The sequence below is a fragment of the Phyllobates terribilis genome, unplaced genomic scaffold (assembly GCF_046119375.1).
Source record: "Phyllobates terribilis strain yellow unplaced genomic scaffold, ASM4611937v1 Scaffold_1__5_contigs__length_1240528914, whole genome shotgun sequence".
NCBI classification, from domain to species: domain Eukaryota; kingdom Metazoa; phylum Chordata; class Amphibia; order Anura; family Dendrobatidae; genus Phyllobates; species Phyllobates terribilis.
The window spans coordinates 1,168,534,141-1,168,550,401 of NW_027362761.1; the positions used below are offsets into that span (position 1 = coordinate 1,168,534,141).

At 43.7% G+C, this 16,261-nt stretch overlaps 1 protein-coding gene across 2 annotated transcripts in view; it reads right to left on the minus strand.

The window, feature by feature from the left end:
* Nucleotides 1–16,261, minus strand: part of ST3GAL5 (ST3 beta-galactoside alpha-2,3-sialyltransferase 5) — a 92,728-nt gene that overhangs the window by 54,449 nt on the left and 22,018 nt on the right. The window contains exons 1-2 of one of the 2 annotated variants that reach the window (XM_073649124.1): nucleotides 5,959–6,425; nucleotides 4,477–4,608 (exon numbers count right to left, since the gene is read on the minus strand). In XM_073649124.1, the coding sequence (XP_073505225.1) occupies nucleotides 4,477–4,608; nucleotides 5,959–6,119 (293 nt within the window). In that variant the 5' untranslated portion in view covers nucleotides 6,120–6,425. Of the gene's footprint in view, nucleotides 1–4,476; nucleotides 4,609–5,958; nucleotides 6,426–16,261 lie in introns of those variants that run through there. The other variant, XM_073649126.1, reaches the window with a different exon arrangement.

The window sequence follows — 16,261 nt, forward strand, 5'->3', positions numbered from 1 at the left end:
AGTACGACTGGTAATAAATGGGGGGAAAAAGTACAGGTTACTAATTAATTTATATATTTATTAGGTGGGGAAAGTGGCTATTTGCAGTTACTGGGGGTACAGTGGTGGATTACAATTTATATTTAGAATGGTAGTTGCATAATGACTAATTATATATTAATGGTGGGTGCATGTCTGTATTCAGCTGTGTAGTGTAGAAGTTGGGGAATGTACTATAGACAACTGTGTGTTATTTTATGAAGAGACGAGTCCTGTCTGGAAGAAGTGATGGCGGTCTGCGCTGGATGAAGGAGAAAAGCGAAGATGAAGGACTTCACCTAGAGACGTCACCTTGGAGTCAGTGTATTACATGTACACTGACACTACACACTATATACTATATATAGAGCTCCCGTGTATAATGTCACTGGTGATCACTCACTGTGGAGTCTAAAGGGGGCCTGAAAATTTTGCCAGTATGGGGCCCTGAAATTTCTGGTGGCAGCCCTGGGGTTAGGGTTGAGTTAGGGTTGGGCTAGGGTTAGGGTTGGACTAGGGTTAAAGTTGGGCTAGGGTTGGGCTAGGGTTAGGGTTGGATTAGGGTTGGGCTAGGGTTAGGGGTTGGGCTAGGGTTGGGCTTAGGGTTGTGTTGAGGTTGGGATTTTCTACTTGAGTTTATATCGGGTGCTCGGGTATGCACCAAATATAGCGGGTGCTCAAATGACATGCTCGAGTCTCTGCCCCATATGTTTTGCAGCTGTTATACAGCCAAAAAAATCTTGTGGGGATTGCCTTCCATGCACGAGCGATCCCTGCATGGTTTTTTTTGGGTGTCTAATAACTGTGAAACATGCGGAGCGGGGACTCGAGCATCCGCGATACATGGTGCATACCCGAGTACCCGATGCAAACTCAAGTAGCGAGCACTTGCGCTCAAGACTAGTCGCTATATCACCGTCATTTTTTTTATTCAATATGATGACCTAATGTTATCAAATTCTGTGTCGTACCTCTGGATTGAAAATGTTCATTATACCTCTTGATAAAATCTTTGAGGGGTATAGTTTCCCAAATAGTGTCAGTTGTGGGTGGTTTCCATGGTTTAGGCACATCAGGGGCTCCCCAATCGCAACATTGCGTCCCCTAATTATTCAAAGAAATTTTACGTTCAAAAAGTCAAATGGCGCTCCTTCCCTTCCGAACCCTGCCGTGCGCCCAAAAAGTGGTTTTCCCCCACTTATGGGGTATCGGCATACTCAGGAGAAATTGCACAACAAATTTCATGGTACAATTTCTCCTGTTACCCTTATGAAAATGCAAAATTGGGGGCTGAAAAACATTTTTGTTGGAAAATGTGAAAATTTTATTTTTACGGTTTAATGTTATAAACTTCTGTGAAGCACCTGGGGGTTCAAGGTGATCACCACACATCTAGATAAGTTACCTGAGGGGTCTAGTTTCCAAAATGGGGTCAATTGTGGGGGATTTCCACTGTTTAGCCACATCAGGGTCTCCCCAAATGCAACATGGCGTCCGCTAATTATTCAAGCAAATTTTACATTCAAAAAGTCAAATGGCGCTCCTTCCCTTCCGAACCCTGCCGTGCACCCAAACAGTGATTTTCCCCCACATATGGGGTGTCGGCTTATTCAGGAGAAATTGCACAAAAATTTCATGGTGCAATTTCTCCTGTTACCCTTATGATAATGCAAAATTGGGAGCTGAAAAACATTTTTGTTGGAAAAATGTGAAAATTTTATTTTTACGGTTTAATGTTAGAAATTTCTGTGAAGCACCTGGGGGTTCAGGGTGCTCACCACACATCTAGATAAGTTACCTGAGGGGTCTAGTTTCCAAAATGGGGTCAATTGTGGGGGATTTCCACTGTTTAGCCACATCAGGGGCTCCCCAAATGCAACATGGCGTCCGCTAATTATTCAAGCAAATTTTACATTCAAAAAGTCAAATGGCGCTCCTTCCCTTCCGAGCCCTGCCGTGTGCCCAAACAGTGATTTTCCCCCATATATGGGATATCTGCATGCTCAGGAGAAATTTCACAATAAATTTTGTGATCCTTTTTTTCCTGATACCCCTGCGAAAAAAAAAAATATTGGGGTCTAAAGTAACATTTTTGTGAAAAAAGTTAAATGTTTATTTTTTTCTTCCACATTTCAAAAATCCCTGTGAAGCACCTGAAGGGTTAATAACCTTCTTGAATGTGGTTTTGAGCACCTTGAAGGGTTTTAGAATTTTTAGAATGGTGTCACTTTTGGGTATTTTCTGTCATAAAAGCCCATCAAAGTCATTAATTTGATGTGGTCCCTACAAAAATGGTTTTGTAAATTTTGTTGGAAAAATGAGAAATCGCTGGTCAACTTTTAACCCTTATCACTTCCTAAAAAAAAAAAAATTTGGTTCCAAAATTGTGCCGATGTAAAGTAGACATGTGGGAAATTTTATTTATTAACTATTTTGTGTGACATATCTCTCGGATTTAAAAGCATGAAAATTTTCTAATTTTGAAAATTGTGAAATTTTCAAAATTTTCACCAAATTTCCGATTTTTTCACAAATGACCGAAAGTCATATCGAAGAAATGTTACCACTATCATGAAGTACACTATGTCACGAAAAAACAATCTCAGAATCAGGGGGATCCGTTGAAGCGTTCCAGAGTAATTACCTCATAAAGTGACAGTGGTCAGAATTGTAAAAATTGGCCCGGTCATTAACGTGCAAACCACCCTGGGGGGTAAAGGGGTTAAGGTCTTAATGGGTTTGCTGCCTTAGAATTAAAGGGGTTTGTCCATGAAGATGATTTTGATGAACTCTCCTTAGGGCTCGTGCAGACGACCATATTTTCGGTCGCAGTGCGATCTGGCAAAACATCGGATCGCACTCGGATCAATGTTATTCTATGGAGCTGTGCACATGTCCAACTGGTCTGGGGAATAAAATTGCAGCATGCTCGATTTGCATCCGAAATTTGGATTGCACTCATCCATGTAAGTCAATGAGTGCATGGAAACCATCGGACTGCGCTCGGATGACATCTGACTGCAGTGCGATTTCTATGGACTAACACAATGGAAAAGATGGAGAAATTTGTTTCTCCGTCTTCTCCTAATCCGAGAGACTTGGATCACACTATAATCACACTCCGATCAAAGTGTCATCTGCATTATTTCTCGGATGAGAGAATGCACGCTGATGTGACCCAAGCCTAAGGAAAATTCATTAGTATCAAAGTCCAGGACAACCCCCTTTAAACATGGATATTTTCATGCACTGTCAGTACTGATCATACAAAAAAACAAACACGAAGAACTGAAAAAGAAAAGTATATACAAAAACTATAAAATTAATCAAGATGCAAAAATTAATCCCTTCCCATTGTAGCCAATTTTTGTCTTCACAATTTCATTTCTTCTTCTTCACTCCCTCATAACCTTTTTTATTTTTCCATCCACATAGTCGTATGAGGACTTTTTTTTTACAGGACGAGATGTAGTTATGAATGACACAATTCCCTTTTCCAATATAATATACTAACAAAACGGGAAAAAAAATTCGAAGTAGGGTGTAATGGTGAAAAAAACAATAACATTGTTTTTTGGGTTTGGTTATCATGGCGTTCATTATGGGGTAAAAAATGACCTGGTAACATCATTCTGCAGATCAGTGCGACTACGGCGATACCAAACACGTATAGTTTTTTTTATATATATTTTAATGGTTAAAAAAAAATTCATAACTGCATAAAATAGAGTCAGAGACCTGTAAGCTTTTGCTATTTTTTTTGAGGATAGAGCTGTAAGTGGTCTTCTTTTTTTGATTGGTGGGGACCACTGGTGCGGAATCTCTGGAGTAGCGAGGGATTGAACAGGTGACTATCAGTGGGGGTAGGAGTTTAGGACCAGGGATGAGCGAACCCATGGAAGTTCGGGTACTGGTACCCGACCCGAACTTTATTCCAAAGTTCGGTTCGGGTACCAGAACTGTGCCCAAACTTGAACCAGAACTCGAACCCCACTGAAAACAATGGAGGCCTGAACTTTTGAGCTGTAAAATTTCCTCTCTCTCTCTCTGGAACTCCAGAACTTCCAGGAGAAGTCCATGTTCGGCGTTTAGCATCGGACACTTAACTGTCCGGTACGAACACCGAACTTTTAAGTTGGGGTTCGCTCATCTCTATTTAGAAGAGGGTCCAGGACCCCTTGTTTCTGAATTATGTTTTTTACTTCTAGGACTTGCAGAACTTTTTTTTTTAATTTCAAGGTTTAATGCTCCTTTAATAAAGGCACTGGCGTATGCTTGTCACGGGTTACACAAGTCACAGCTGCAGGCGCTGAGGTTATTGGCAGCTATAATAGCAGGCACAAGGGAACACTGTCCATACGGATGGAAGTAATATAACATTAACCCCATGATGTCCATCCCTGATGATTAAAAGAGGGAATAAAAAAAGATAGCAAGAGAAACTGTAAAAATACTGACCTGGAAAAGATCCTGCAGCAGAATTTATAGGTCGGCCTTTTCATCTTCCGCCCCTCTGATGGACATAACCGGCAGGTTGGAGGGTACCGCAATGGGGACTGCGGACGTTCTTCCACGATTCCACGGCCGGACCTGCAAATGACACAAGTTACAGATGAGGAGGAGATGCAACCTCAACTGCTACATATCTATGTCTCCATCTGAGCTGTTTGTTTAGCTGGCACTCCCTGTACAATGGGCAAAGCTGAAATATTCTGCTATACGATCACAATCACATATAGGAAGTGGTGGCTGTTTACATTTTTTCGCCTACTGCTCCGAAAATATACTGATACAGCGTTCAGAAAACCCGTCACTTAACTCTTTAACAGTTGCAGCATTGTCGGAGCGGTGTAATGCGCCAAACACCAGGCGACATTGACTCGGCGAGCATTAAAGTTCAACAAATGATTTTTGGCAAAAGAACAACGCTCCTTGATGGCACAGAAGCGTATTCGGTGCATAACAGAGAGTAGCAGCAACTAACAATCTCCACTAGATACTGACCACTTTCGTCGCAGTGACCGACACTTTAATGGGTAAAATTAAGCTGTTTGGAGCGAACAACGGAATATGCAACAATGCAAAAAACTTGGGAGGTCATTTACAGAAACTTATCGCTACAGCCACATTCACAATATATTTTTGCAACTTCCTCCTCAATTTGTTTCCATATTCTATACTTTTTTTATTTATATTCGTTCCAACTTCTTAAAAGTTTTTGCAAAGTTTCAAGAACAAGAGTAGGGACTCATGCAGGCGAGAGAATAAATCAGACATTTGCTATTGGATTTTTAATCGGACAGCCTACTGACCCATGTTATTCAATGAATGATTTTGTTCTCGATCCGAGTGTCCATGAGACAAAAAAAATTGCAGCATGCAGTACTTTCATCCGAGTCTTAGATGAGACACATTGAAGTCTATGGGTGCAAGAAAAAAAAATCGGATCCCACGTTGACCATTAAAGTGACATCCAATAGATTTCTATTATAAACTTAGGAAACTATATGTGATCAAGTAACATATAGTAATGTAGGTTGAATAAAGACCTAGGTCCATCCAGTTCAACCTTTCTCCCCCCAATTGCATGTTTTAAATATAGTTGTATGAAAACGTATCACACACGGATAGCACACGGATGTAAAAAATGGACATGGATGGAAACTAGAAAAAAATCGTCGAGATTTCTGGATGAAACTCAGAAGATTTTTCATACGCTCGTCTGCAGGCGCCTAATATATAAAATGGAACAAAATCCAAACATGCAAACACAGTTTCAACCCATCGTCTCCTAGGGCATACTGGAACATACTAAATACCGCATAAATAATGTGAGAAAACAACCAGTGAAATGCATTGGCTACGGTTATCAATAAGAAAAGACGGAGCAATACTAAAGAGTTTCTGAGCCCAACTGTAAGGAAAAACGTGACTACCTACTCAGCCCTGCTGTGTCCAATGCTCTCCCTATTTCCCCACTCCGTAGTCAGCGGATTTTTCTTCTTTCCAAAAAGCTTCTGATCTTTACAATGCTGCAGTGAGAACTTTTCTACGACGAGCAAACCACGACTTAAGCCCCAAGTGATGAAAAGAGTCAGCATTCACCAATGTATCCTTATTGTGTTCATTTCATAACCTCCGTCTAGCTCGGAAACGAATCCCAGAAACCGGCACCAAAACGCGTGACATTATCCGAGATGATGCCACCATCCGCACTGTTCACACCGTCGTCAGGAGCTCAGAAAGAAGTTGAATTTTTGGGATGGATAGAAATATTGGCCCATTTTCCAGACTGAACATTTCTCCATGTCGTGTGAAAGTCTTCTAGTTGAAATCACCTAGTTGTGGCTGCTCCGCCTCGCTCCACATTCTCTCTGCTGAGTGATGGTCATGAGGAGGATCAGATGTTTGTAAGAGGAGAGGGGAGGAGGAGAGAGGCCGGTGTGGGAGGAAGGACAGATCATTTTCTCCTGACAGTCTTGTGTTTCTGCTTTGCCAGCTGTGACTGTGCTCATTAAGGACCTACGTCACATCTATACTCTAGGACTCAGCTTCCCCTCTTTGGGAAGACATGTCCTCCGGGAATATCCGGCAAAAAATAACTTCATTCCACTACAAACTGCTCATTTCAGGTTTAGTAAGTGTAGAAAACTCACGACACCTCTCTCATTAATAACTTTTCTCCAAGGGTTTGTGCACATGGAGTTGATGCAGATAAAAAAAAGTTTTTGGCTATGTGCACACAGCGTCTTTTTGCTGAGTTTTTGGAGCAAAAGCTGAGAAGAAACTCCAAGTTTTTGAGTTTTGCATTTTTGAGATATTTGGAGTTTCCACTCTGTATGAACAAAGCCTTCTAGTGGACACCTCTTCAGGAAATGCTCCTTCTTTGGGAAGTTTTTTGAGAAATTTTTCATTCCCTAAAGCAGTTTTGGACAATTTTTTTTTCCCTTAAGTGTTTTTTTGGCAGTCTGTTGATTGGATAGTACTTAGTTTGGAGTGGATTTCAACAGGAGTCACATCGTAGAAGGGACATGCACTTTCTTTTTTCCCACCAGGCATTTTTCAAAACGTTGAAGCAGAAGAAAAAAGCTCTAAAAGACTGAACATGTGAACAGCAAAATAGTTTTACAACAGAAATAGCCTTTCAACCATTTTTTGGGAGCGTCAATGCTCGGTGAACACATACCCCAAGAGCCAATCAATTCCTCTGTCGGAAGCCTAGATCAGCCGAGGGGATCTCGAAAGAGTATTGCATCTCGGGTCTTGTTAAAAGTACTGACTTGAAGGAGTTATGGCCCTTTCCAACAGAAAAAAAATCCTAATTAGACTCACAATTTACTGTTAAAGAATTATCCGAGGCAATAAAACAATTGAATTTGGGTAAAGCCCCTGGGCATTGGAAATCTCTATCCTGAAGTGCTATAATTAAATTTTTTTCTAAACATAGTTGATCTCCAGTAATGGTTCTGCTCCCTCACGAGGAGGAAGAATCCTCATTTGTGTGGAAGTTACCGCCCAATATCACTTATTAATACAAATTTAAACCAATTTCTTGAAGACAATTGTAAACAGGTTGAATTCTAGAATTTTGACCATAATTCAACCACGATCAATCCGGCTTCGAATTGAGATGCGAATTAAAGAATAACACGATTAAGGTCTTTTCATTAATTTAATCAGTCAGAAAGATGGGAGGGAAGATAATGTTTTTGACAATCGATGATGAGATAGCCTTCAATAGGGTCAGTTGGAATTTCTTGTTTTCGACTTTAGGACAGCTTGGGCTCTAACATTAGAATCCGATCTTTCCTTCCATTTTACTGTCGCTCTTATTCATTTTCTTTTGGACTACTTCAACTCTCTACTGATCGGTCTCCCTCTTACTAAACTCTCCAATCCGTCCTGAATGCAGCAGTCAGGGTCATATTTCTGCCCAGCCGCTACACCGATGCCTCCACTCTGTGACAGTCATTGCACTGGTTACCCACCAGCTACAAAAGTACAACATAAATGTATCACTCTCACAAACTTTACACAGTTCTGCAACACCCTATATTTCATCCCTCATCTCTGTCTACCAACCTACCCATGCTCTCTGGTCCACTAATGACCTAAGACTGACATGCTCTATAACCTAAAACTCGTACTCCCGTGACCAAGGCTTCTCTCATGCTGCACCAGTTCTCTGGAATGCACTACCTTGGACAAATCAGTTAATTCCCAGTATCTAAAGTTTTAAGGGTGCTCTAAAAACACCTTTCTTTATCACCTGACCTCACTAATCTAACTATTCCCTGTTCTCCCTTCCTAAAGTTTCCTCACAATCAGGTCCCATCATGTTTCCACACCCTCCTTGCATTATTGAATAGTACATTATTGAACAGTGCCTGTACTTAGATGGATACTGGCTGGAGACCAGTTCATTCAGTATTATATGAATGTCCCAATTTATTTATTTATTATATTAATGGCTGGACCTTACATGACAGGCACTTTTATGCCTTTTGTGTCCTCCTTATTTCCTCCTAGATTGTAAGCTCTATATTTACTCCTATATTGTAAGCAAGGCCCTGACTTCTCTTGGCATGTGTTGAGTTTTATGTTACTCCGTAATGTTTGATTTTTTTGGTACCTGTCCCCTATGATGTGTAAAGTGCCACATAATACGTCAGCGCTAGAAAAATAAAATTATTAAAGTACAGCCAATTTAGATCAGGAATGACACCTGCCAAGGGTGCGACTTACCCCCATGTTTATTTGTATTGGTTATGGGGCATTTTTAAATTCAATCAGGCAAAATAGTGAAACTTCAGGTTTAAACATGGATAAGAAGAACATACAAATTTTCTTCTTATGCGGATACAGTACATATATCTCAAGCTAGAACTTCACTACCCGCCCTGTTCAGAGCATAAAAAAAAGTTGGGACAGTTAGTTATTTTAAACTTAATTTATCTAAGTGAAAAACACTAAACTTGTCGGCCCCCATCGCAAAATTCGGCCCCTCCAGGATCAATTTCCTTCACGTGGTGGTTTTCAGAAATGGGAGAGAATTAAAAAATATCCATGGTTTGGAAGGATAAACTTGGTTAGGATATTAATTCTTTCAAGGTTGGTTACTTTTTTGTTTCCCACAGCTATAAAAGAGAAGCCTTCATCAGAAAATTACCTATTGTATAAATCAGGTTTTTGTGCTACATCGGGGCTTTTTTAGACTCATACTTCCAGACAGTTCAAGAAGAGTTTTCAGCAGGCTCCTTATCAGCAGAGGCAGGATTGCAATGACAGGTAACATCTTTATACACAGCTAATAACACAGGATCCACCAATCACAATAGGCCATGTCACAGCTGACATAAATCGTACACCCACTTTTGAAAAGTTGGATATTAATCAATATTTCACTGAACACAAGAATATTTTCCAAAATTTTGACAAGACTGAGCTTCATAGAACTTTTTTTAAAGTAAGGTTAATAACATAACCTTCATTACAAAATCTTCAGATTTACTCAAATTAGTTGATGCAAAAATGAGTACACCCCACATAAAAAACTACTACATCTAGCATTTTGTATGACCTCCATCATGTTTAAAGAAGTTGTCCACTACTAGGACAACTCCTTCTCATACCCCACGCTTGGCCCCGATAAAATAAAAAATCTTATACTCACCTCCTGTGCCTGCGACGCTCCTGTGGTGTCGGCACTCTAGGTCCCGGGGCTCCCTTGCTGTTTTTGTGACATGTGACCCCGGTGCCCAATCAGCGCTGGTATCACTGTCTCCGCCTCCTGTCGAATTGAACATGAAGATTTCATGTTTGATTTGTCCGAAGGTGAAGACAGTGACGCCAGCGCTGATTGGGCACCAGGGTCATGTGTCACAAAAACAGCAAGGGAGCCCCAAGACCGCAAGTGCTGACACCGCGGGAACCGTACCGGCACAGGAGGTGAGTATAGGCTTTATTATTTTATCGAGGGCAAACATTTAGATTAAGAAGGACAATCCATTTAAGGACAGCACCAAGTCTTCTAGGCATGGAATAAGCAAGTTGATGACATATTGGAACATCTATCTTTTTGTATTCTTCAAGAACGAGCTCATTTAGAGCCTGGATGTTGACTGGAGAGTGATGACAACTTGTCTCTTCAGAATTCGGTTAGGGTCAGACGAGGAGACACTTGGCCACTGAATCACTTTCAACCTGATCTTCAGAAATGCAATAAAAGAACATAAATGCAGCTGGCATGTGTTTTGGATCATTGTCATGTTGGAAAAGTGCACGTCTATCAAGGGCACGGAGTGATGGCGGCATCTTCTCTTTCAATATAGAGCAGTACATCTGTGAACTCATATCATCAATGAAATGTATCCCCCATGACACCAGCAGCACTCATGCAGCCCCACATAAGGACACTGCCACCACTATGTTTCACTGTAGGTACCATGCATTTTTCTTTGTGTTCCTCACTTTTGCGACGACATACAGTTTTGAAGCCATCAGTTCCAAAAACATTTATCTTGGTCTCATAACTCCAAAGTATAGAATCCCAGTAGTCATCATATTTTTCAGCATGGCCCTGGCAAACAGTAGATGGCTTTTTTGTGCATGGGCTTCCTTTCTGGATGACCCCCATGCAATGCCGTTCCTCTACATTGTACGCTGTATTGTGGCACAGGAAACACTTGCCTCAATTTTGCTTTCTACTTCTTTAGTTAACTGAAGTAAACTTGCAAATCGATTTTCTTCAACCCTTTTCAGGAGAAGACACTCCTGTTTAGGTGTTAAAGGGAACCTGTCACTAGAAAAAAATGCTATAGACCTGCAGTTATTGGGTTAATCTGCAGGTTAATAGCATTATGCCCAGTGCCCTCATGTAGCTGAATGCTGCGAGGAGAAAATTAACTTTATTCCCCCAGCAGCATTCAGTTATCGCTGAGTATAGAGATTGGCGTCTGTAACCGCGCCCCTGGGACTGACTAACAGCCGGCCACAATGCAGAGGGAGTGTCAGTCAGGGCCGGGGGCGCAGTTACAGCTGTCCCTCTGTATACTCAGAGCTGAGACTTAACCCGCGCCGGCACCGCCCCCGTGACTGAAACTCGAATGCTGCGGGGGGGGAGTAAAGTTAATTTATTCATTCTGCTAAGTGCAGACACCAGACAGGTTAATAGTGCTTTTAACCTGCAGGTTTTCTTTGTTAAGTAACTGCCTTTTATAGTCAATTGTCTGCTGGACACCTATTCAATGAATAATTAAACTTACCTGTGGTTGAATTCTTGACATCTATAATATAATCGGCCAAGATTCCCTCTGTCTGAAGCCTCTATAGACTGCGCATGCGCGACGTGCAGTCTGGCTCCAGACAGAAGAACGCTTGGAGCCGTTACAGGTAAGAGGAGTGTATGGCGCCGGAGATCGCGGCATGCGTAGACACTGAACGCATACTGCGATCTCCGGCGCCATACTTACAGGAGCGTTGCCAGGGCGCCTCTCTTCTGGCTGGAGACCGGGGGCGGAGTGAAGGCGTTGGAATCGGTGCATGCGCATAGCTCTATCCGGTGCCATTTTACTGAAGACACATTTACAGTGTGTCTTCAGCAAAATGGCGCCGGACAGCGCGGTGCTCCGGCACAGCACTCCTCCCCCGGCCTCCGGCAGAACAGGACACAGCAGCGCTGGAGCACAGGGAAGAAAGGTGAGTATAAGGGTTTATTTTTTTTTGTATGTGTGCAGCGTGAAAGGGATGAGGGTGCCACACATACCAGGATTGGGGGATGAGGGGGCCACACATACCAGGACTGGGGGATGAGGGGGCCACACATACCAGGATTGGGGGATGAGAGGGCCACACATACCAGGATTGGGGGGTGAGGGGGCCACACATACCAGGATTGAGGGATGAGGGGACCATGCATACCAGGATTGAGGGATGAGGGGACCACTCATACCAGGATTGAGGGATGAGGGGACCATGCATACCAGGATTGGGGATGAGGGGACCATGCATACCAGGATTGGGGGATGAAGGGTGCCATACATACCAGGCTAGGCATGAGGGATACCATGTATATCAAATTTGGTATGAGGGGTACCATGCATACCAGAATGAGAGATGGGGTGCCATGCATACCAGGATTGGGATGAGGGGTGCTATGTATACCAGATTTGAAATGAGGGGTGCCATGCATACCAGGATTGGGGATGGGGGGGTACCATACATACCAGGATTGGGGGATGGGAGGTGCCATGCATACCAGGATTGGGGGATGAGGGGTGCCATACATACCAGGATAGGGATGAGAGGAGCCATGTATACCAGATTTGAAATGGGGGGGTCCCATGCATACCAGGATTGGGGATGGGGGGTGCCATGCATACCAGGATTGGGGATGGTGGGGTGCCATGCATACCAGGATTGGGGATGGTGGGGTGCCATACATACCAGGATTGGGGATGAGGGGTGCCATGCATACCAGGATTGGGGGAAGAGGGGTGCCATGCATACCAGGATTGAGTGGTGAGGGGTACCATTCATCCCTGGGGTGAGGGGTACCATGCATACCAGGATTGGGGGATGAGGGGTACCATGCATACCAGGATTAGGGAATGAGGGGTACCATGCATACCAGGATAGGGATCTGGGGGGGCCATGCATACCAGGATTCGGATGAGGGGCCATGCATACCAGGATAGGGATGAGGGGTACCTTGCATACCAGGACTGAGGGTGAGGGGTGCCATGCGTACCAGGATTGGGGGTGAGGGGTGCCATGCGTACTAGTATTGAGGGTGAGGAGTGCCATGCGTACCAGGATTGAGGGTGAGGGGTGCCATGCGTACCAGGATTGAGGGTGAGGGGTGCCATGCATACCAGGATAGGGATGAGGGGTGCCATGCATACCAGGATTGAGGGTGAGGGGTGCCATGCATACCAGGATAGGGATGAGGCGTGCCATGCATACCAGGATAGGGATGAGGGGTGCCATGCATACCAGGATAGGGATGAGGCATTCCATGCATACCAGGATTGAGGGTGAGGGGTGCCATGCATACCAGGATTGGGTGTGAGGGGTGCCATGCATACCAGGATTGAGGGTGAGGGGTGCCATGCGTACCAGGATTGAGGGTGAGGGGTGCCATGCATACCAGGATAGGGATGAGGGGTGCCATACATACCAGGATTGAGGGTGAGGGGTGCCATGCTTACCAGGATTGAGGGTGAGGGGTGCCATGCGTACCAGGATTGAGGGTGAGGGGACCATGCGTACCAGGATAGGGATGAGGGCAGCACATAACAGGATGGGGGAACAGGATTGGGGAGCACAAATACCAGGATGGGGGCAGCACATACCAGCATGGGAGACCATATACCAATAAAAATGCTCACCACCTGGGCGTAAAAGGGTCTCAATAGGTAGTTATATATAATTACACATGTTTAAAGTTAACCTGCTGACTCATGGATGGGCTCTCACCACAATGTCATAGTAGACGTACTCCGGGTGTGCTCTACAATATCCACAGCTTACAGCAATTTCTAGTAGGCATCACATCCCCGGCAGGATCAGCTGCTATGCCCTCCATGCTCCAGGCTGAACACAATGTCATTTTAGAGTAAACATGACCCACAAAGGTGCACAGCACAGTGCTCCTCTGTTCTGTGGGAGCAGGCATACACAGGCGCTTTGTGTTGTTCCTGGTATATTGTCTCTATGTCTGGGCACACAGAAAGGTCTTCTTGTGTAAACTCGAAGGGAAACGTCGCCAGAATCAAATGAAACAATTCACTGTCTGTGAGATTAAGAAATGATATTGTGCTTTATTTAGTGCAGGAAGTTATATGTCATAGTCATTTTTTTACTGCTTCTGTCAATAACCGAGATCTCAGGAATAGTTATTATGATGTGATCATAGGGATCTCAGGAAGCAGGGTAATGAAGGGATCTCAGCATGTGCATACAACTTCAATCCCTGAAAGCTCCACCATGTCCATACAACCATAGTCCAAGTTATCTCCACCATGTACATGCAAACACAGTCCAAGTGATCTACACCATGTCCATATAACCATAGTCCAAGTGATCTCCACCATGTCCATACAACCACAGTCCAAGTGATCTCCCCTATGTCCATTCAACTACAGTCCCTGAAATCTAAACCATGTCCATACAAGTACAGTCCCAGAAATCTCCACCATGTACATACAACCATAGTCCAAGTGATTTCCACCATGTCCATACAACCACAGTCTCAGAGATCTACCCTATGTGCATACAACCATAGTCCTTGAGAGGTTCACCATGTCCATACTACCAGTCCCTGAGAGCTCCACTATGTCTATGCAAACACAGTCCCAGAGATTTACACTTTGTGCATACAATTTCAGTTCCAGTAATTTCCACCATGTCCATTCAACCACAGTCCCAAAGATATTCACCAAGTGCAACAGACATCTCTACCTTGTGCATACAACCAAGTCCTAGAGATTCCCAACATGTTCATAAACCACAGTCCCAAAGATCTCACGATGTCCATACTTCCCTATTCGAAGAGATTTTCACAATAAAATTTAAGTCCCCATAATCTCAGACTTTCTGAGTAAAAAAAAAGACTTTTAGGCAAGAGACTTTACCTATTAATCCCGGGGAAACCCTTCAGATGGCCGCCGGTGTGATCTCACATGTTCATAAGTACCCTCTCCAGGTAGTCCTCAACTTTCTTGCACTCCTACCTAGTGACCTGAGAAGTTACGTGCAGAGAACATACAGCTGTATTTAGAAGTCATATTGTGTTTGTGTGATTTGGTTTGGAGCACAATTGATGCCCAAGGGTTTATCAACCATCAAGTGACTTTGCAGGTTTCAGGCACACCTCATTACTCATGACAGCTCTTGTCGTGTGAACCTATGTCTATAGGACCTTGTAAACTATCTACTATTTGTACTTAGATTCTCTTTCTCATTCTTCCTTACACTTTCATCATGCTTACATATGCCCTTACTGTTTTTGCCCCCTAATCCTCACTCTCCTTTGCTATCCCCAAACCACAGCACCCTCTAACCAAATCATCATCTCTCCTTCCCTCCTACCTCCCCACCTAACCTCATCTACAGACGTGCTCCTCAACCTCAGATCGATCCTACCAAGACATAACACAAGCCGGACACTCTCCTTCTCCCACCTGCTCTCCCCCTCTCTCTGCTTCTCCTCACTGCTGGCGACATATGTCTCAATCCTGGACCCCCACAGCTTGCACCTTCCACCAATTCCCCCACCTATCGCATCAAACCAACTGTAAACTACCACAACCTCTCTTACGCAAAACCGGTCCCCCTGACGCCCACCCTGCAGCTCCCTCTCTCTGGAGCACTCTGGAATACCCGCTCTGTCTGCAACAAGCTCCATTTTGTCCACGACCTCTTTACCTCTCGTCATCTCTCCTTCCTGGGCATCACAGAGACATGGCTAACACCCTCTGACACTGCCTCCCCTGCTGCGCTGTGTTACGGCGGCCTCCACTTCACCTACACTCCTCGCCCTGGAAACAGACATGGTGGAGGAGTGGGTCTTCTCCTCTCTACCAACTGCACCTTTAGCCCTACTCCTCCTCTTCCCTCCCTTATTCTCCCTTCTTTTGAAGTCCACTCTGTCCGCATTTACTCTTCATCCAACCTCCAAGTGGCTGTCATATACCGACCCCCGTGCTATAGTCTGTGATCTCTGTGAGTCAGGACGACTTTAGCGACTTTTGGTCAAAAAAAGGCTGATTTTGCTATGAGGAATGGGTCTCTATATAAAACATGGACGGCTCAAGTCTGCCAACCCTTTGTAAGACGTCGATATGTCTAATAAGACATTTAGAAAAGGGTCTTCCAAATATTGCCATTGGGTAGGTAATATACCGAAAACTGTAAGAAACTGCCTCCAATTCAAGTGTATGAAATTGCGGGAAAAAATCTCATAAAGATATAATACAAAAGATAAACGAGCGCTAGATCGGCTACATAGCAGCTGATTGGCGGCTGTTTATTGACCGACGAACATTCTATGCGCACAGAATGATGCATAGAATAGTTCTATGCCCATAGAAAATCATGTTATCGGCAGCACTTCAACAATTTACTCGGGACATTGTGCTGCCGAGAAAGATGATTTTTTTATTGCACCTGAAGCACAAACGTTCTGCTCGTTTGTTGAGTGATTTTTTTTTTAAATCGAGCAAAGGCTAGGTGCAGACGGTCA